The 22,903-nt window shown below is 39.8% G+C and overlaps 1 protein-coding gene across 10 annotated transcripts in view; it reads right to left on the reverse strand.

Moving 5' to 3' along the window:
• MAGI2 (membrane associated guanylate kinase, WW and PDZ domain containing 2) overlaps positions 1-22,903 on the reverse strand; it is a 755,492-nt gene that overhangs the window by 142,807 nt on the left and 589,782 nt on the right. For all 10 annotated transcript variants that reach the window (XM_063323526.1, XM_063323523.1, XM_063323524.1 and 7 more), the window contains 3 exons: positions 15,889-15,946; positions 8,794-8,915; positions 7,152-7,334 (listed from right to left, as the gene is read on the reverse strand). In XM_063323526.1, coding sequence (XP_063179596.1) covers positions 7,152-7,334; positions 8,794-8,915; positions 15,889-15,946 — 363 coding nt within the window. The remainder of the gene's footprint in view (positions 1-7,151; positions 7,335-8,793; positions 8,916-15,888; positions 15,947-22,903) is intronic.

A 22,903-nucleotide genomic window follows, 5' to 3' on the forward strand; every position in this document is an offset into this window, starting at 1 on the left:
ATTTGTACCAGTAACACAGAAAAAGAATCATCCCATGAAGCGAGACTGCATGTTAGGTGAAGACAAGAAGTTCCTAAGAATTTTTTTCTTAAAGAATTACTGTCCATTTTCAGAAGCATTTTGAAATCCAGGTTAGATGCACTGCTGTTAATTGCTCTTCCAGTTTGTATAAATAATTTTAATTGAAGACTTCAAGGGAATAGCCAAATGACAGGGCTAAGAAAAATCAATAGCTCTCTTCATATCTCAAGGAATATTTATGCGAAGTGCAATGGTTTTAAAGTGAAAGATTTGTATGTGGTGCTTAATGAATGCTCAGTAGCTTGATAGATAGGCAACACGGACTCAAGCTCTAACGCTGTATCGGGCAGAACCGATAGCGACATATGGATTTTCTGCACCTCGGGGAGAACACGAGGCTATTGAATATCACACCAGCCAACCAAAGAAATCTGACAAGATGCACACAAAGACCTTCGATGTAGACAGTAACAGCATGTGGTATATAAAACGTGGATACAAATTTTTTAGTCCAGGCTCATCTCTGTTCTGGTTATCATTCAATGAGTACCTAACAACCTAGTGAGTACCAAAAGAATAAAAATGTGAAGAAAACACTAAAATAGGAACCTCATGAAGATTAGAATTCAGTAAAATAAACTCTTTTCCCCGGTCTTTGGTTAATGTGAAAAGCAATTTACAGATATTACTGTGATCACTGTAGCAACTTCGTTTTATATGAAAGCAATAAAAACAACAAAAATATAATAGAAAATTAATATTAGAAAAATAGCACAAGTATTAACAATTTCTAGCAGCCTAAGTGCTATCTACATGCAGAGTTCAATGGATTGTCTACTTAAAATAGGAAAGAAAGGGGGATTGAAAAAAAAGAATATCTTTCTGCTACCAAGCTCTTAATTGCTATTAATATTCCTAAAATGCAAGTATTATTTTTACTGTCACCATCAAGCGTTCAAAACCACAAGTCATATCCCTTCCCCCAGCTACAGTGACAGTCTCAATACATAATATCAAATAAATAGTAAAATTGGCATTTTTTTCTTTGCTTTCTGTTTGAAAACTCTTAAGTATAATGTTGTCATATTTCAGAGCTCTAACTCTGCATCAGGCAGAACAGATAGCAACTAGGGGAAGAGAAACTTCTATCTTTCAAAATTGAAGTTAAGAATCACATTTAGTCCTTTTTTTTAAAAAAAAAAAAAAAAAAAAAGGAGTTGCTCTTTAAAAAATTCTGGTTTCATTTCACAGCATTCACATTGCAGTCCCAGTGCCAATACCCTCTCAATCTCCTCTCCTTGAAAAGGCAAAGTAAATTGCGAAATGAAAGAAGACTGGTTTTAGAAATCCACGCTGAGGTTTCAACAAATGGTTCCTCCTGGTTTGGCTCACAAACAGGAAAATGTAACCAGTATCACTGGTGAAAGGAACTGTAGGTGTTGTGGCTGAACAGAGAATGCAGTGATTTTTATTGCACATCATGCAAATATACTGTTTCTGCTGTATTTTGCACTGTTTCCTCATCTGTCGGTGCTAAAAGGAGTAGGAACACAAGCAGTAAACATAGCACAGATCCACACCGACTGGCCTAACACGGCTGGGAGAAATTCTCACTCTCCACGATGCCTGAAACATTTTTGTTATTGCTGCTAGTTACTTCCCAAACCGTTAATTTTCCTTCTCTTAACTCCATGGGATTAATAGCAACATCTGAAGGGAGAGAGATCTTTGGTCTTAGCTAGACTGAAATGGGGAGACAAAAGACCGCTGCCGGTTCAGATGAAACATCCTAGCTCCCAAACAAAGCAAGGGTACTGAGGGAGGTGGATAACGCAAGCTGGTTTTATGCCTGCTGCCCCAGTCTCACAGACCCGCCACGTGGCACAAACTTGCAGCTGCAAGGCTGACACTTGGTGAGGCCTTGGTGTATATTAAAAGAGTGGTTCGGGCTGGAGATGCATAAGGAAAATGAAAAGATACCACTTCCTCAGCAGTCCAATGTGTAGAATGATCTCCCATGTTCCTAATGCAATGCTTTCCTTTGGGGAGGCCAGTCTTCCTGATGCCACACCAGATGAGGCGGTACTAGGGTGTCAGGGAGGTGAGATAACTAAACTCTAAACTTAAGCCAGCTTCTGGTATTGTGGAAATTAAATCCTACATGTGTGTGTGACAAGTTCCTCGCCAAGCTCCTGGTGAGTGAACTTCTTGAGATGACAACTGTGGTAAACAGTCAGCTACCATGGAGGAGGAATGTTGTAAAAGGGAATATTGTCAGGTGGATCTTGACTGATTGCACAAGAGAGGCTTGAGCTGGTTGAAAAAGAAGATAGGTACAGTGGTGTGTGCTCGTGAGACACTGAGTCCTGTGGTGATATTCTGACAGTATTCACATTCCCGGATGACTGACAAAACTTTTCTTTTGTTGTTGTTGTTGTAATTTTAACATTTTTTCTTCTTTGGATTGCGGGCATTCCTTGTGCATACATAGCTCGCTTTTTCTGGTGTTGCTGAAACTGGACAGCTGGCATCTCATCTGATTGGACATTAGGTGAGGTAATGGTTTGTTCATCTGAACTGACAATGGACAAACAGGGAACAGAATTAAGGATCTGTTTGAACTTGTAAAAATGCAACAGTTATCTAGAAGTGGTAGATGTCTACGGATGTGGCAGGTGTAGACACCTGTCTTGTAGACATCTATATCTGTTAGCTGAACCTCATCTTACGTTTATGAATTTTTATCTCTATAGTGAAGCTACCACTCCTGAGAGAATAGCATCTAAAAAAGCCCGCGTCTGCATTGTTTGCAGATGATTTAGCATCTTGGAGCTGGACAAGTGTATGCTTGGCTGATGAAATGAAAGAACATGTTTCCCATTTCTTGATTCACACTGTTGAACTACGACAATTCATCACAGACGTATATACATTTCTTGAAAGTTCAATCTGCAACGACCGCAGCTATTCATCAGTCAGAAGGGTCATCAACAGACTCAATTAATGACTCAATTAATCACTTGTGCACCGTGTCTTTGAGCTGCTTCCTGGAAACCTTCACCAGAGGAACTGGAACTTGCTGAAACACTCAGAGTAAGAATCTTTCCCGAGCTCGATCATGTGGGAGTGTTTCAGTTTATCTAGTCCATTGAATAACCTTGAGAATTGTAGGAAAGGTTTTGCCTTTGCAGCTTGAGCTTTTATCTGACTCAGCCGCGGGCCTAAATGTTTGCCTTAGAACAGCAGTCATTCAAAATCACTCAGTGTATAAAAATCTTTTCATGTAGATGCAGTCTTTTACCAATGACATTCACTCAGCATTTTAATGGGATGCAGGGGCCTCTTAAATGCAGACAGTTTTCTATCGGCAGCGTGAGGCTTCAGACAACACAAAGCAATGTAACCTCTCAGGAAAGAATGTGGTATCAGCTCCTAGGCTGTCTTGAGGTAGACAGAGATGCTGTGGAGTGTAATGTTCATATCCAGCAGCTTGATTGAGCTCCAAATGCTAAAACATGTCCTAGAAAGGCATTTGCAGTATTATTAACAGCCATTAGCTCACAGATGCTAGATTTACACGAGGGCATAATAACCCTTAGGAATTCTGAAACATCTGGCAAATGGGACCAGGAATGTAATTTTGGCTGGTTTTGACTCATCCACTGAGATGTGGTTCCTCTGAGTCTGCCTGTGAGGTTTGTTGTGGGTCTGGGACAACTATAGCTGCTTCTTACTGCCCAGCACTGGGCACTGAGTGGTGGTCTTAGATCACCAGGACCTCAGATATCTCTTGTTTCATCTCAGTGCACTCAGTTTGCCTCACTGCTTTAATTGTTTCATAGCATCAGACCAACACCAAGTCACTGTCAGGCAGCTGCTTCCATGTTCCAAGAGGTAAAATCCAAAACTGTTTCATTTTGAAACCTGCAGGTGAAATCACTGTGTTGTGATCACGTTAAAAGTGTGGCAATAACATCTTACACAGATTTACCTCTCTTTTTGAATAGCATTTGCATCTGGCCCCTAAATTAGATTTTAGGTGAAGTAAATCGAAGTTACAATATTAGTTTTCTATGAGCTTGTTTCTTTAACAATTAGGATAAAGGACAGCACTGGTGGCTTCAGCCTGTGGCCAAGATCAGCTAAGATGGAGATGGTGCCTCTTCTTCCTTTTTTCCCCATATCTGATGCAGGTCTAAACCACTAGGATTTTGTTTACCACTTGGCCAAAAAAAAAAAGCATCAGCCTTGCAAGGGAAAGGCTCCAGAGGTGTATTACCGGCACCTGTGGTTATCCCTTACACCCATGTTGCTTCACAGATCATAGTGCCACTGTCCTCAAGCTTCCTACTATGATGCCCTACGGCCACAATATGATATTTTGATCATTTATCAAAGCCTGCTTTGACTGTGATCATAGCTGCAGTGCACATAAATTGCACACCACCACACAGTTCATGTCAAAAGAATAAATAAAATCTATTTTAAAAGCTCTATTCATCATCCAATGATGCCTACCTAACAAACAAAAGGTACATATGTATTTTCAAATAGTTTTAAAACATAAGATTTTAACAGCTTTATGAACAAAGTGCTACTGATGGCACCCAGGAGACTTTCATATCTCCAGTTTGGACTGTAAAATGGCTGAATAGGGAGAGAAATCCTGCTTCAGGAAGTGTGAAAAGGATTGGATATCAGGAAATAGAAGCATATTGCTGAACAGTACTTCTATAAATATTCTGACCTTAAATATCTTTTTTCATTTTACCATTATAATATTTAGAAATCGCTTCAAATGTTCATAGAAACCATGTTAGATGCCACAATCATTAGCCTGAGATTCTCCAATTTACATCAGAACTCTGTCACTCTTCTCAAAAATGAAGACATCTGAGGCCAGAATTTATTCAGAGAAGTAATTTTGCACATATTGGGCTCACATAATTATAGAGTGATTATATATTTGAATGTACATTTCTGTCTTGCATTCTTAATATAGTTGAATTAATTACATGAAAAAAAATCAATGTTATTCCTATGTATTTTAAAGCAAATTTTTCCTATATATTTCCATCACAATCTGTGACTAGAATAATCACCATCAATAGTATTATGACACCCATATTCAATTTCAACATCAAAATTTAAGTGTGTTGCAAGGATCCTCTCTTTTCCAGAGAAGAGAACCCCATGTGAAGTTCACCAATAACCAGCCCACCCTTCAGATGGATCAGCATGTAGCTGTATTTGAGCGCTGGACCTGACGATGCTAAACCATGACGAGCAAGGAAAATCTCTCATGCAGTGTATAAGGTGATAAGAAAATATTAGGAAAAATGAAGTTCATGTCACTAAAATCTCCTGAACTTCAGGAAGTCTGTTGTATCCTTTGTTCACTTAATCAGCTAATTTAATTTTGCCTTTGGGAGCCAAATTGCATTAAGTTAAAATGGCAAAAAGAATTGAGAATTAAAAAGCTGTTAGACTAAATTTCTTTTATAAAACCAATGCAAACAATCTATATCCTAGTTCTTTCTTAGGTTTTACTTTGTTATATAAATTATCTGTTTATCTATTTGGCATCAGAAACATCATGCCAGCTGTAATATAAGACTTGAAGCAAATTGCGGTGTTTTAAAAATAATGTTTTTCACAACCTTCACACTTCCTACTTGCAAAGTCCTGGAGAGTCCTACAGAATAAACTAGAGTTCAGGGTGATTTATTCTGACACACGGTAGTCCAGATAATTTCTTTCCTACAACAAAAGAAGGATGAAAGGAAATTTCCAGAAGAATCACTTGGGACTATTCCACCCACATTCTTGGTGCCTGTGTGTGTTTACGTGTCTGCCTCCTATACTGTAACACACTAAACGGATCCTGCTCCGCTGCTGTGGTCCATCCACAATGACCTGTCACAGGCTAGGAAATTCTCTTATCTTCACAGTGACTCTGGCCACCATGAACTTGGTTTTCTGCAGAGACAATATAAATCCCAAACTAGAATTTCTTCTGTAAAGCCTTGGTGAGAAACAGAAGGAAAGATTATGCACATATCCCAGTACCAATGTGCAGCCTGACTATTATCTGAGGAACAAGGACTGCTGGGGAGAGATGGCGCACAGCGACAGAGCTGCACGAACACAGGACTACAGACACTGGTAATCAATTGCACCAGTGGAAATCTCAATTGGATCTAAAGAACAAAAATCTTCACCGTGAGAGTGTTTAAGTATCGGGACAGGAGCCCACAGAGGCTGTGGGAGCTCCATCCTATAAAATTTTCTAAAGTCCCATGGATGAAGCCCTGAGTAATCTGATCCAACCACGAAGTTAGCCCTGGTTTGAGCAGGAGGTTGGTGACCGGAAGTCCCTGCCAACCGAAATTATTCTGTTATTGTTTCATTGTCTTCTCCTACAGGAGATGATAGCTGGTTTGGTAACTGAGTTCATCTTCCTTCAAAAATGTTTCATCCATATATAGACCTGATGTGACCCTCCAAACTAAGAGAGTGGTTTGCAATCTTTATCAATCTGTGGACATGAAAATATTTCCAGTGGTGGTCCAGATCTTAAAAGCAGGTTTAAATCTCTTCAGAGGATGTTTCTTTTATTTAGTTAGTTTTCACAGATTCTTTATTAGTAGGCCACAGATGCCTACGTGTCCATATGCCACACTGAAAACTCTTGTTTTGATGGGTCTAATGAGAACAATGTTGGATCAAACTCGACTTTGATTATTTTGCAAAACCATCCTTTCTAAAGAAATAAATTTGCACTGTGCTTTCTCTGTGTGTCTCTTTTTTTTTCCATGCACAGACTCCCCTTGAGTAAACAGCCCATAAACCAAAGAATATCCCATCCCATTTTTAAGTAGGAGAAAGCAGAGATCTTTTCTCCCTTAAAATATTATGAAATGGGAAAAAAATAAGCTAGTTGGCATTACTAGAAAGAAAAAATTACAAGAAAGTTTTATCCGAGAAGTTTACCTTACAGAGCAGACGGATTACACATTAACACAGAAAGTAATATGGAAAAATATATGCGTTCACAGAGAGAGTGAGTCTCAAAATCTATGTCTCATTCTACTCCTCATATAAAAGAACAGAGGAACCATCTGAATTACCTGTTTCCATTTTCCCATCTTGTGCTGCAGGCCCATCAGGAATTACACTCTTCACCTGGAGAAACTCATCCGGCTCATCCCCACCAATGATGGTAAATCCAAAACCCATGTTGCTTTTCTTAAGAGTTGTGCTGAGGAAAGTCCCCTTCAGCTGTGACGCATCGCGGGTGAAGAGTGGTTTTTCTACATCCGTCAACACAAACAAGAAAGACAAAAGTTCTGATCTAGTCACAACACAGCGGGGACAGCAGATAACAATATTGGCTGACAGCGGGTGACAGTGTATGAAAACCAAGGAAATAAAGAGTGCAGGCATTCCAGGAAAAAAATATTTGTGAGTTCTTGTATTAATGCAAAGCTTATAACCTATTTCTTATCTATGGCAGATCAGCCATAAGTGGGGAGTTATAAATATTCTTTCATATTAGAAATACATTTAGAAGTGGGTATTGTGTAGCTAAAATAATTGCAACAATAAAAATGATCTGTGAGGTAATTTTAAAACCTCTTTCCTAACCTATAAATTCAGCTTTGTCTACAAAGCAATACATTCTCCATAATTCCCCTCCCACCCGCAATAAGGAAAATATGCCCTGAATATCTTACTCCATTTGTTAACAAGCAGTGCTAAATATTAGGTGAGCTTTTCTCTCCACAAACACGTGGGGTTTTGGCATCCAACAAGTGACACACCTAACGGCTGTGCAACCTCCGCGTCCCCCCTCCGCGCGCCCGGGTGTGCGGTGGGGGCGGTGGGGGGCTCCCGGTGCCTCTCTCCCGTGCGGCGCCTGGTGAGGAAGGGTGCGAGGAAGGTGCAAAGGTGGTGACTTCAGCTGCTGTGTCTACGGCCGCAGCGGTGGGGCTGGGCTGGGCGGCAGCGGGGCACGTACCGTGCAGCCTGCGCGTCCCGGCGGGGTCGCGCTGGCACTGGGACAGGTCATTCACGCTGCGGGACCTCTTGGGAGCGGGGCGCGGGTGGGCGAGTTTGGGTCTAGGTAAGGTTGATGAGGAGCTTTCTACTGTTACAAAGGAGAAGAAGCCTCATTCTCTGGCTATAAGTTAAAGTTTATTCGTCTCTACCAATACAGTTTGCTGCTTATACAGCTCATTTTAAGCACATTAATTTTTACGTTACCAAGAGGCTGTGTTCTTGTAAACTCCTATAACACAGTGCTTGAGGCTTTTAACTTAATTGATGCTTGCTAGATGAGCTAGCTTAGAAACATACCAAACATCAATTAATGGTAATTTAGAGAAAGTACAATTAATTATTTCAGTGTTGCCAACCTCGCGTGCTCAAGAGAGAGTCGTACATTCCCAAGAATAGAATTTATGATTTTATTTAGAAAATTACTTTGGGGCTCTTATTGTGCTTTCTGTTTCTCAGTCTTTAGGAAACACTAGTGTCAACTTTCCTGTCTTTTTGCTAAACCTCTGATTGTCGGAGTATTTTAGGCAGCTTGTAAGTCCTGCAACTCTGGGAGCTCGCACATTTAGGGAAGAAAAATGCTAGGAGATAGGTGGTAACATTGTGAGATTTGGCAACACTATTGTTTTAATCAGACTATGACAAAACCATTGTCGCATAAACAGGAGAGCAGGATCTTTCATCTTAACTAGGATAGCTGACATGGTACTGTACCTCGGAAACCTTGGGCCTGCATAGGCTTTGTTCCAAGTTCTGCGTTGGGCATGTTATGCTGCTGTAGCTTCCTTTTTGCTTCTAGGACAGGGTTTTCAAATTGTGTTCTTCTATTTATGTGGCTGGAAAAAATTTGTTTTCGATTAAAAATTGGGTTCAGTTGGGGAAAATGATCATTTTCACAGTAGGATGCTGTATGTGACTTAGGTGTGTGTGGTTAGATTGCGAAACTGTAATGAAACCCCAATGGGCCTGAGCATGTCCCTTATACTCCGTACAATTTTGCTGGGGATGAGAAATGCACAATCCAGCGCGTTGCATAATGAACAGCACTGAGAAGTGTCCTATCGTTTCAATATGCTGAACTCTGCTACAGAGAAATGGTTTTGATCTCTGGGACTACATATTAAATAGCAGTACCGCGGAAGCATGCTACAACAACTGTTTCTCATGTCTTTCGTACAAGCATCATCCTGTGCATGGTTCAAAGGATCTGAACCAGTTTTGTGCATGATTATCGATTAGGTGTAAGTGAAATTACTTAATCACTTACAGAAAAGGTAAAGCCTGGAACACAGAGTGCTTTTGCGATTGCAGCTTAGAAATAAACCTAACATAGGAAATAAAGCAAAGATGATTTCTTTTTAGTTCTGTGGTATACATCTGCTCAGCTGCTCAGAAAAACAGGATGTTGCAGAAACTGCGTCAGATGGTAGATTACAACTACCTAGATGAATATTTGAAATACAAGAAAAGTTAATGGGCACATTTTTTTCTTGATGTTTTGCATTTCCTACAACAGGTCAGTAAGTACACGTCATTGCACCACTAATGTTCTGCATTGTGTTTAGAACTACCTACCGTCTTAACTACATACTCTCATCAAGGTTTATTGAAAGTATACATTTTATCAATCGATGAGTAATCCTACAATCCTGTCCTGTGATATGTTTCACATGTTTTCTGAAGAAGGCAAAAGAAATTAGTAGGCTGCACTGAACAACTCCGCAAGACAGGATCACGATCGGATCACAACTGAGTTTGCGCTGCAAACATTGTTCAGGGGAAATATCTACATATGTCCAGAAGGGCAGGGTTTCAATCATGTCACTCCTTATTTGTCCTCACTGAGCTTTGTATATATTGAGTTCTTCTGAAACTCCAATCCTGATCATGGGCTTTAAGCACTTGGAGAGGTGACCTGGGAACTTTTGAAACTCTGAGAGCTTAAAAAGGGTTGAATACCTTCAATTTATATTGAAATTAGCTTTTATGCCACATTAAGTACTTTTCAGGTCCCCTGGGATTCAGATCCTACCACTATTTCAAAGAAAGTAAGTGGAATTGCTATTAAGAAGCGAGATAGAGGGAAGGCCGCAAGTCCTACGGGAGTGCAAAACACTTGGAAAATCAGGATTTAGTGGCCAGAGCTAATGCAATGAGAAGACTTCCAGTCACGTAAAAGAACATTTGATTTAATGAGAAGAAGAAAATGTGATAAATCCTGGAGCTGCTACTTTGTTAACACGGCTATAACTCATTCAAGTGCCTGCTAACTCACTCTTGTACTCTGAAATTTTGATTAATAGTTTTCTTGTAAATTTTAATCTGTGCTGCAGACAGAGAAAGTGCCTGTCATTTCTTTCCTTCTTCAGACAGGCCGTTTAAGATTGCAGGCTTTCCTTTCCTAGGCTTTCACTTCCTAGTTAGACTATGCTGTAATTGTCAGGGTCTTCAGCACCTTCATCTATTGCAAACCTAGAAATGTATGATGGAAGGGAGAGAAACTTCACCATTTAAAAATGAAGATAAGACTTACGTGCATCACATGTTTCTAGGGTAAATATGAACTACTAACATAAGCATGAAAAAGGTAATTTTCGTGCTACCAACTATCATGTGAGGTGTTTCAATACCGTGAAGGAAATACTACTTTTGGCATTACACAAGGCAGCGATGAAACACCACGTGAAATACTGCATAAAGTTCTGATCACCCATGACCAAATAAAATGAAGCCATAGAAAAGGTTTTACAGGAAGACCAGTGAATGAGAGAGTCTTCTATGATAGAAAACCAAAGGAGATTTAGCTTTTTATTCAAGCAGAATTAATTCTGATATATAATTGCATTCTAGGAATACATTTGGAAGTAAATATTAGAATGTATTAAAGATGTCAGGATTTCAGACTTGAAATCTGTAGGCTTCTCACAAGCAGAAGTGTGAAATTATGAAACGGCTTCCAATAGCGTATATGGGGTAAAATATCTAGCTTGTTTTATGTTAGCATTTGATAAGGTTAAAAACAGGGTTGCTACACATTGGGTTGAGTTAATTGCTTCAACACAGGGATCATGTCTTATTTTAGAGGCTCTAAAGTACCCTGCCCTGGTCTTCCTCCCTATAGCTTTTGTGCCGTATTACACAGATGTAATGGATATCCAAGACCACCCTACAGATCTGCATTTAGGACCCTGCACCATGCTTAGTGTTATGCCGTAGTTACAGGGCGCATCTCAGTGCTGCAGGAGGCCTCCTGCAGATCTAAGTTAGAACTTACAGCTGGTTCTGTGATAGAAAAAAAAGATGGAATTTTAGCTAATGCAGGATGCGTCCATGGCTCAAGGAACATCAGTTCCTGTGGTACTGATATCACAGCTAGAATCTGTTATCGACTGTCTCTCTGCAGTTTCTAGGTAAAGTTTACATTGTGGTGTAGTCCATTTACACAGAAATGTCTTCAGTAATGGCTATCTTGAAAATGACTTTTTTGTCCTAGCAGATCAGACAGGAAGACTAGCAGAGGTACTTGCACCAAGGTGTTTGTGCAATCTTAATAATTTTTAGCTCAAATTTATTCCCATATTTTGATTGTTTTATGGTAGTGTGCAGTCTCCAAAGCACAACGTGAGAATTCCACCAAATTCAAACAACTGCATTAAATATTGTGTCCAAGAGGAGTCAAAGAAAAGAAAATTATACTGATAATCAGTCGTTTTTATCAGTCAGTAACACTGGATTTATGCCCCTAGACTGATGAGACATGAAACACCTCCCTTTCAGGCAATTTTAAGTGCTATACAGCTTCATGGCTAAATCAGAAAAATTGCTACTGATGAGTTTACCTGAGAAAGAAGTTATTAAGCTAAGTAGTTCCCTTGAAAGGACATTCTAGCCTTTCATCTGTCTACCTCTACTGCATACAAAATAGGTATTACTAACCTAGGCCTTAACAAGACAAGCCAAATGTGAGTTTTAGAGATGGTTACAAATAAGTGCTTTTGTGGTTAAAATAGATTTTGGATGTGATTCAAAAATGTACTTCTCATTGCTCACAGTATCTAATTCAGTGAGCATTTCTATCTTCACTTTTCTTTCTTTCTTTTATACCATGCATATTAAACATAAAAGCCTAATACAAAGATGAGAATTCAACTAATTTCTCCTACTGCCATTGGGACTGTACAGAAGAATGATGCTGCCTTTTGTTTGCTCGCTGGTCCCAGGAGCCCTGAATTTTCCTCTGCAGAGAAGAAGGTGTGGTTGGTGCTAGGTTGCAGTGGGACAACCCCTCAGAGGTAGGATTTGGTTTTGGTTTCAGGCTGCATTTAGCTGTGCCGTTGAAATAGTGTCTCCAGTGTTATGAGTAGGTGCTATCACCACCAGCCATCCTTTATGACATAGGCACCGTTCTGCCATCTCGTCAGTGAATGTGGCCAGGCGAAGTTGTTTTTGTGGTGGTGTTTCATGTTAGATGTGCTTAAGACAACTGAAACGCCTAGCACGCAGATTTTAGTTGGTGGCCAAGATACGGAGCCCTGCCAAAATGGGAGCATACCTAAGCATGTGCATCAGTGGGAGTTAAACCTATCTCCTTTTCTTAGCTACTTTAATGTATGTGGTTTTATGGTGGTTTGTGGCTTTAGCTTTTTAAATTGTTGCCTATAACCCACCAAGGTAATTCCAAGGATTAGAATGCCTTAAAAGATGGACATTCTGATGTATAACTTGTTAGTGCCTAAGTCCTCTTTACATTCACATTTTTCAGTTACTGATCTTTCGTAATGACAAAAAGACCTGAAATAAGTTTTTCTATCTGAGTATGAACAGAGTGTTGTCATAAATTGTAAGTTAAGGAGGTATACTTTTCCCTAATAAATACCTGTATGGCCAATTTAGCTGTTCTATTACGGAGACCATGTCTGGCAATTGAGCTCTGTGTTGTCGTTAATCATCCTTAAAGGGAGAAATAATCTTTCGGCAATTAGAATTCTGAAAGACACTGCACACTCAAATAACCACACTCTCTCCATAGCCCTGCACAGCTAAGTCCTGCTAGTTCTTAGTTTATAAATTAAGAGAAATTGCATGAAAGTTAACCCACCTACAGCAAACACTTAGCATTTATCTCAAATGTCTGCACCTTACAAATGAAGCCTGGACCTGCATAACAAGGCAAACGAAAACTTTAATAATGCCTCACACCTACACTCATGCATAATTAAAAGAGGACGTTATACTGGGGACCTTATTTTTTAACAGAATTTCCAAATACCTTGTGATTAGTCTTTATTAACTTTGCGAGCAAGACCTTTGAGGTTTTTCTTTGTTTCTTTTTTAGCTTTTCCACTGGTTTCAGAACACTGGAGCTGAGCACGGCTGGCCCTTGTAAGGTGAACCTGAGTCCGTCTGCCTCATTGCTCATCCTTACAAACTTCCCATGGGATACAAATATTTCAGCAAGCAGAGTACAAGCCCTTCTGTCACTGATGGTTTTAAAGACCTGCATGTAAAGTTGGACTGGGCTTGAAGGTGTGAAAGTTCCTAACCTAACTTTTCATGATTTAACCACTTTTATGACATAATTAAGAGAGTTTAATGTAAGCTGATTTTATCTAGTTAAAAATGAACTCATCTGTTGAATGCTGGTAATAAAAAAGGTGTGACTGCCACTTCTTAGCATGAAAAATGGAAAGCAATCTTTGTTTCAAACTTATTGAGCTCAGGCAGCAAATTAAAGTACAGCTACATTTTACTGACTATAAAATTCCTTATGAATTTAGCACTGCTGCAGTTTTAACGCCATCCTGTGAACAGCCATTCCACTTCTAAAAACCTCTGCGCCTGCAGTAGATTTGATATATCTTTCCACAAATCTTATCTGTGGTAGGATTAATAAATTTGGCACTAACAGCCCTAAAGTAGGTAATTGCACAATAACATCTGGGCCTGGTGCCTTGCGTCTGTTTACCTGTGGACGGACATGAAATGGAGATTAATACTTCTCCTTGTCTGACTCTGCGGTGAAGTGTGAGCCTCACCGGTGCCAGAACGCCTTGGGCTGCGCTGACAACAAAGCGGGGTCTCAGTAAGAGATTGAGGCACAGATATTGCACACCACCTGTTACTCGTCGAAATACACTAAAAACCACTGGGGCAGAAGACTTACACCCAGCAGCTGCATAATTGCACCTGCAGAAATCTTCAAGGGGGGGTTAAGTACAAAGAGACAGGAGAACTCCAGCTCCTAGCTACTTGGGGACATCATAAAAGAACTCAGGCGTAAAGAGAGAGGGTAATTTAATGGCGTTTACGTGGGGCCTTCAAAAACTTACTTATCATTTTGCTTGAATCTGGACTGACTAAGCGGATTTGGGCTGAGCAGCAGAGCAGGGGGGGCTGCGGCTCCTCACCTGCGGGCAGGGAACAAGCCGGGGACAAAGAAGCAGAGCAGGTGCTCCTGCATTTGGACAATGGGACAGAAGGAGTCAGCAGGGCAGCGGCCAAACACCGTTTTCGTTTGTTTGTTTCCTTTGTAGGAGGGCTAGGGAAGGTGCAAGGGCATCCACAAAATGCTGCTGTTACAGCAGTAAAGAAAAGGGAATCTTAATCTTTTAACCCTCCATAAATCAGAGTTTTTTTGAACTCTCTGTCCAGCTCTGCCCTGTGCATGCTAATAGTAGCGTATCCTGAGGTCTGGAAAAGCTGCAGCCCCAGTATCTGTCCAGAGGGATCCTGCAGTCCAAGTGTTGGTGTGGATTCAAGAGGCGAAGGCAACGATGTCGTGCACAAACTAAAATTTTCTACTTTGTATGGAACAACTAGAATAAATTTACTGCTTGAGTGCCAGGATTTGAAGTTGAGATTGTAGGTCAGGGGCCATCTTCTCTACAGATCTCTCTTCTTCAGTAAAAGGAGCTAATAGATAGATCTTTCTCAGTCCTTCAAAGCGCTGTCTGCACAGTGACGGGGAGTGGCTTTCTCCCTCTTCTGCCGTATACCGTGTGCAGAGAGCAGAGGGAGAACGGACCACTCCGAACAGGTATCGATCTAGGTTCCCTTTGCGTAAGTCTTATTCACTGGGTTAAGCTACAAAGCAGAGAAAACCATCTTTCTGATTTACTTATTTTATGCAGGAACGGGCCAGAACAGGTTCTACCTAGTACTTCAAACAAAAGCTTTCTGTTGCCCTTTGCACAGAGGAGTAAGAATCTTTTTTTCTTGTTTTATGACAACTAAAATCTGAAAATAATGAAAGGAAGGATTGTGCTGTGAAAATAGAAAACTATATTCTCTTATTTTCAGCTGCACTTTTAAGTACAGAATAAAACACAACATCCCTAAAATTTCATATGCAGCGTGTAAATAACCTGTCTTCTGGTACAAACAGTATAAACATCTGATTTGCAGCAAGGAAGGATTACCCAGAAAAGGATCTTAACTGAGCTAAAATGATTATGCTTTGCTCTTTTCATTGATTAACAAGATCTTTACCTCACTGGATATCCAAACCGTACATAGAAAATATAATATTTCTTTAATGAATATGACCTTTGTATGAATATCATCTGGAATGATACCATGAAATCAGACCCTGGAGAAAGAGAGTGACTGAATGCCCGAGTCACTGATTTGAGACACACTGAATATATTTGGACACATTAGCTGTATTAATGACGGAGAATTCCTGGTATACCTTCAGTTTAACATGTCAAGTAATCGTACCCATGCCTTGCCAGGCTAAGCACTGCAGAGGATACTAGCATTAGGTTATGACATATTAACAGCAACTTAATATTGAACTTGGGAACTTACTCAACATAATAAGTGCCATAAATGGGATCATCAATTTTCTCCCAGCCATATGGAAGCTCTGAAAAACAAAGAGTTATCTCTCTCAGTAAATGCAGTACAGAACATTAAGATTTCTAGTAACAAAACTGTGGATCTTCTCTGGGCACTGAGGGAAATAACTTGATAGTGAAATTAGATAGTGACCAAAGCAAATGTTGAATCTTTAACACATACCATGGCAGACACAAGTAGTAGTAACTTGAAAATTGGCATGCAAAACCAGATCTCAGTCTCTAGAATAACACATTTTAGTTGAACTACTTCATTGTTCCAAAAGCTGTGCCAGCCATCAACTGTAGCACATCTTGTATAGCATCACCGCCGGACAAAGTGAGGGCATCTGGTTTTCCCAACACACAAAAAAACTTCTTTGCTTTCTGAGCTTTTTTCTTTGCTAGGAATCCTGGAAAAGTTGGCCTTGATGGAACAAAAAGAGTTTGCCTTCTCCCATGTAAGTACACCTAAATATCCCTCGGAAGTTTGTACCATTTGTCTTACTGTGGTGGTAATTCCACAGCCTCCAAAGGCATCCTGTGCCAAAGCTTAGTTATATATCAGGGACATCAAAGTATATAGCAGTACACAGAAGCACAAACCAAAATAAGATATTATAGCATCTTCTGAACTTACGTTTTGCAGAAATAGAGAAGACATTTAATTGTTAATACCCAAAACATTCAGGAATGCTCTGCCCAAGACTGGCAGATGAGGAACCCCACAAATTTGTAAATAAAAGCTCAAGGACTTCTTTAATGTAGGTACTTATTTTTTCCTATTATTCTTAGAACATTGTTAGCTTTGAAATCTTCACAGGTCTGCACCCTGACCTGCTTTTGTCAGGGCTATATTGTGACTTCATATGAATAAATTCAGCATAAAGTATTTAAGCAGGCCACAGAATCACAGAACGGTTGAGGTTGGAAGGGACGTCTGGAGATTGCCTAGCCCAGCCCCTCTGCCCAAAGCAGGGTCACCTAGACCAGGTTGCTCAGGACCATCTCCAATTGGCTTTTGAATATCTCCAAGGATGGAGACCCCACAATCTCTCTGGGCAACTTCTTTAAGTGTTTGATCACACACAGAGTAAAGAAGTACCATTTTGTTTAAGCAGAATTTCAGTTTGTACCCTTTACCTCCTGTATTGTCACTGGACACCGCTGAAAAGAGCCTGGTTCTGTCTTCCTTGCACCTTCCTTCAGGTATTTATCTAGATGGATAAAATCCCTCTGAGCCTTCTCTTCTCCAGGACAAACAGTCCCAGCTCTCTGAGCCTTTCCTTATAGGAGAGATGCCCCAGTCCCTTCAACATGTCATACTGGACTCTCTCCAGTATGTCCATGTCTCTCTTGTACTGGGGAGCCCAGAACTGGACCCAGAACTCCAGCTGTGTCTCACTGGTGCTGAGTAGAGGGGAAGGATCATCTCCCTTGATCTCCCATGTAGCAATGCTCTGCCAGATACAGCCCAGGAGGCTGTTGGCCTGCTTTGTTGCAAGGGCACATCACTGGCTCACCGGTAAGTCACCAAGCATTAGAAAGCCCTGCTGTTGCTCTTTCCAGACCTGCACAGAACTTCAGTAAAATCTGTAGGAGATTGATCCTAAAATGGGTCCCACAAAGTCCTGTGGGACAAGACTGTGGAATGTAATCCCTAAATATTCAAAAAGAAACCAGCCGACGCACAAATCCTGTACCGTTCCTACAGTAAGCTTCGTTCCCAACACATGCGTGATAAATAAGGCAAAGATTTCCTATAACCCTATGACACAGAAGAAAGTATTCATTTAAAAGCTATAGGTACATTTTATTTTCATGTAACCTTGCAAGGTTTTCTTCCCCTAATTAACTTAACGTTGCTTTCATATCTGGCCATGTAAAATTACAGTCCTTTAGAGAAAAGTGAGGCAGGTGCAGGCAAAATCTGCACATACTTAAAAATACACACAAACACACACGCGCACACATACACACACAGAGACAGATGTGTGCATAGGTCCCTTTGCCAAAGTGTATTAGTAGATGGAGTTTTTTCCAACTATGCAATTAAAAATAAAAAGTGGATGTTTTGCCCAAACTGAAAAGTAGGTATCTTTCTCTAAATATATACACTTTAAAGTGTAGTGATGCAGAGGACATATTTCATTTTACATATTTGTGAAAATCTGAAATAATTTGAGGATTTACTATTAACCTATTGGCCTATTTTTTCCTAAAGTAATGATACATAACTGTATTTATGAACTGGCACAACTATTGAGAAGGCAAATGGCAAATCCCATTTTCTACTGTAAAAGTCTGTAAAAATTTAATGAATTGGACATATTATGGAGAACGCATTTTTAAATGCATGGATTCAGCCACTGATTATCTAACATCATAAAATAGTCATGGGTTCAGAAGAAAGGAAATAAAAAATTACCTTTGTGTACCATAATAGATATAAACTCCACGTAAGGCTATTCTCTAATTTAATTTTTCCGTTTGAGATGCAGCCTGTAAGCTATGTTTAATTAAAATTCCTTGTTGACCAGTAAAATGGAATTGCTAGAGCACAAACCCTAAGGTCCCTGCACCCGCCAAAGTATGGCAGATAAGGTTGGTGGAGTGTAGTTTACTACAGAGCTTCTGTTAGAAGAATCTTCTGCTACATTTGCTTTCAGGAGCCCTGTGATTATTTTTCATTACATTAAAAAGCGGCATCTATTACATTTTTCACTATTGAAATGAAAGATTACAGGACAGAAATACTTTAGTGCTTCATAAAATAGGAAGCTAAGCATTTGCCAAATTAGTGGTGAGGGCATTACATATTCTCTTTTTCCTTTTGCTGTGCCCAGTGATGATCATTAGGGATGAGAGTGAACAGTAGACATTTATAAAAGAGAATTCTTACAAAACAGTTGTGAAGCAGATTACTGTTGGCCTCCATAATTTGAACTGAGAAGGGAGCTATAAATTAAAACAATTTCTGATATTCATTTAGGAGCATTAGCATGCTGGTTCATGTATAATTTCTGCAACCAACATGTCATGGTTACTATGCTATATATGAAGCCTCCATTTTCATGAGTTCAACACTTCTATCATCCATGTCTTTCAATTCCATTGTCCAGGAGGATTTCTCTGTACAGAAGGAAAAAATTCCTTTATTTTCAGTCTTCAATATTTAATATTGCATTCCCACAGATCTCCTCCTATCATCCCCAGTGGAGGACTGTTCAGGAACATTTGTATAATCATCATTTAAAAACCAGTAATTGTGCAGCATTTGGCAGTGCTGATACCATGAGTGGATGGAAGGGTGCTGTATATTATGTATATATGCTCCAGTTTTCACATTTCATGCTTTATTCCTTACCAAAGAAGCAGCATCTATTTAACACTGCAGCAGTCATAAAAAAAAAAAAAGATCAAAAAGGTACAGCTGATACCAAGACACTTTTCTCAGCATGCATCTGGGTAAGTTTTTAAATACAGAAGGAGCTGCATTTCTAAAAGTTAAATGCCCAATGGTAAGAAAAGCCCTTGTATTTTCAAAGAAAGAAAGAAAGAAGGAAACAAAGACGGAAAAAAGAAAGACTAATATGAATTCCAGCAGGTCACTCTAACAATCAGTGGTAGCGCCTTCTCATCACAGCCTGCTTATGCTAATGGTCCAGATGCTCTTATTCTGCCTTCTGAAAGCTGTTGTGTTTCAACATGATTTTTGATGGTGCCACTTAACCTTCTCTGGGGATGGAGGAAGGAGTACATTTTGGATCTCAATGTACCAAGATGTAAAGACATATTACCAAACCAAAAGATTAATTTTTCTGAAGTTTGTAGAGTACTAACTGTGTTAAAGAGAGTTATAAAAGCCTCTCAAGGTTTCAGAACAACAGCCAGCATTGTGTCACTACCCTACTGACAGGCTGGAAAGAAAGATGAGAGCATATTTCTTGAATCGGCTGCAATCAAAATATTTGTATAGTACAAAAGAATATAGTATGAGAGAGAAAAAGAAAATATAATGCCTGCTGTTATTGAAAATGCTGTCAGTAAGGATGTGGAAGCTGTGGAAGTCAGCATGAGTTTGGATCACCTGCCTTGTTAACACCCAGGCACAGGTCAGGAATCCTTTTCTAACCTATATATGAGACTTTTCAGAAAAATATTGTATCTTTCCACTCAGCAGCCTGTGTTTGGTTTATCCCTTGCTTTTTCTCTTCTCATTTCTTTCTTCCTGTTTCAAATTCAGTTTTGCCTTTTCAAGTCAGTACCTACTACAGAGGGTATCAAAAGAACTGGGTTAAAAGTTACAAAATACCGTGCAGCTCCCCAGTCCAACACAATTGCATACTCTTCCAGTTTCTTTAAGAGATACAGTCTTTGCAAATATTTATCTGTAAGTCTAAATCAGTGTTCCTCCCCACATAGCTTACACAAAAAACTTTGCCTGCAATACCCTAAGGCACAGCGCAGAGATTAGCAGGGAGCAGATGCTGCTCGTGGTCTGCTGTGCTGCTCCCTCTGAAAGGAGGTCGTAGTGGGGTGGGGGTCGGTCTCTTCTCCCAGGTAAAAAGCGGTGGGACAGGATGAAATAGCCTGAAGTTGCGCCAGGGGAGTTTAGGGTGGATATTAGAAAAATTTCTTCACCAAAAGGGTTATCAAGCATTGGAACAGGCTGCCCAGGGAAGCGGTGGAATCGCCATCCCTGGAGGTATTTAAAAGACGTCTAGATGTGGTGCTGAGGGACATGGTTTAGTGGTGGGCTTGGCAATGCTAGGTGAACGGTTGAACTCGATGATCTTAAAGATCTCTTCCCATCTAAATGATTCTATGTCTCGTTTTAATGCTTTTGTTAGTGCATGTCCACATTGCCCAGCTGATACACGAAACAGGTATAGTAGTTGTGCTGCTGCTCCTGAAACCTTCTGTTAGAGGTTGCCATAAGGAAAGAGAGGATAATATTGCTCACTGAAAATCAGTATTTAACCTACTATCCACATACCTGTGTGAATTCTGCTAGGTCACCCATCTGCGTACCATGTGGGAGCCCCAGAAAACAACAAAAAATTCAACAGGTATATGCGATGGTAAAATCATTTATACTACCTCAACAGGTTCCTCCACTTAGCCGTGTTTCATATGTCACTGCCTAAGCTGGAAAATGCAGTTGCTAACATGGAGTCCTCTATGCTAGTGTACAAATCAAAAGCTGCAGGAGAAATTAAATAAAATAAAAAAAAAAAAAGTAAGTTGAATTGCTTACTGTCTCAGTGAAAATAACAACAAAGGCAGGATGGACAACCCCACCTCCATAGCAAAACCAAATTATTCTTCCTATCATGGAAGACCTGGAAAACTTAGGGAATGTACCAACTCCAAGCCAAGCCATGTAAGCTCAATTTCAATTAAACTCGTGTTCTCCAGCTGCCGTTGTCATACCAGCAAATTTCACAGTCATGACTGTTTATGTTCTGTCTGTAATCACAAACCATTCACGTGCAATTTATTATCATGAAGAAAATGACAGTATGCATAATTTCTTCTCGCACAATGGAAACAAATGTCGAGGTAACACTCACATGTGATAAATGCATCTTCTTCGTTCAGTGCAGCTTATTGTGACATGCTACATCCTTAATAGATCATTTAGTAGATTACTAAATATTACTATCGATTCAATATTTTCCCCCAGCATTGTTACCAAGTGAAATATTGCCAACAGTAGGGATATTTTTAACATTAGGTGTTCTTGATCCCTCTGACATGCGGAACTGTGTAATATCTAATCAAGATTTGCATTACTACAGTGAAAAAGTACCAACTGAATTACTGAGTTTTAACTACCAAAAAGGAGTTCAAAAAGGGCTTTTTTAGCTATTAATTCAAATAAAAATGAAAAAAAAAAAGCAACTAAAAGGAAATTACGCTAAAAAATACCGTACATGTTGAGAATTTAGTTAGGTTATCATAGGCAGCGCCTGAGATGGTTTCCTCAATAAAGCCTTAATAAAGAACTCAGTTCTCAACTGTTCCGTGGGCAATAGCTGAAGCTGTTTGGAGTACTCTCCATGGACCTTTTCAAGAGAAAGCTTAGAGTTTCTGTTAAAAGATTCCAAACTACAAAATCCTGTTTTCCATGTGTTTTGAAGTAATAGACTTAAGGAAAACAGAAAGACTCACTGAAACATATTTATTATTAAAACTTTAAATTGTTTTCATCAAATCTTGCTATCCTTTTGTCTTCTTCTCTGTCCTTAGTCTTGTGTTATTTGTGCTCGGTACTTGGTTTGTATTACAGAATTTTGGGGGAGACAGAAGCTTAAATCAGCTCTTTGTTGATCTCACAATTCCCACTAAAGTGACTAGAGTTTTGCTGGGGAGAGAGACCACTAGGAACTGCTGAAAAAAATCTCATTTTTTAGCTACAAGTTCTTGCCCAGGAGACTGGATACGGAACCAGGCTTCCATGGAATAATTAAACAGCAATGATGTGCCTTATCTTCCAAGAATAGTTTGGGATAATTTGTGAATTCTGTGTTAATTACACGTTATAATTATATGTTATTATATATAATATATATATATTATATATATATATATATATATAATTACACGTTATATTATATGTTTTAATATAACAAAGGATACATCTGAACAGAGTCCCTGAAACTCTTATCCTCACAGCTCCTAGCTTTAACCTAGCTAGTGGGGGCACTGCAAGGAGTGAAGTCACTTCAGGGTGAATCTTGGTGCAGAATGTGAACCTGCCGGAGAAGCTCAGCAGATGCCCCAGCGGTTACTCACAGGCACGGCGAGGAGCCGCGATGGCACTGCCAGCTGGTTCAAAGTTCAGACATGCACATTAAAGGGACTGTCACCCGCACGCTCGTTTTACCAGCGGAAAAGGAGCCCCAAGTACATCAAGTGCACGCTGCATTATCAATTTGTATTCCTGAAGTTCAGCAGATTTGCTGCACGCCACGTACAGC

The sequence above is a fragment of the Chroicocephalus ridibundus genome, chromosome 1 (assembly GCF_963924245.1).
Source record: "Chroicocephalus ridibundus chromosome 1, bChrRid1.1, whole genome shotgun sequence".
NCBI classification, from domain to species: domain Eukaryota; kingdom Metazoa; phylum Chordata; class Aves; order Charadriiformes; family Laridae; genus Chroicocephalus; species Chroicocephalus ridibundus.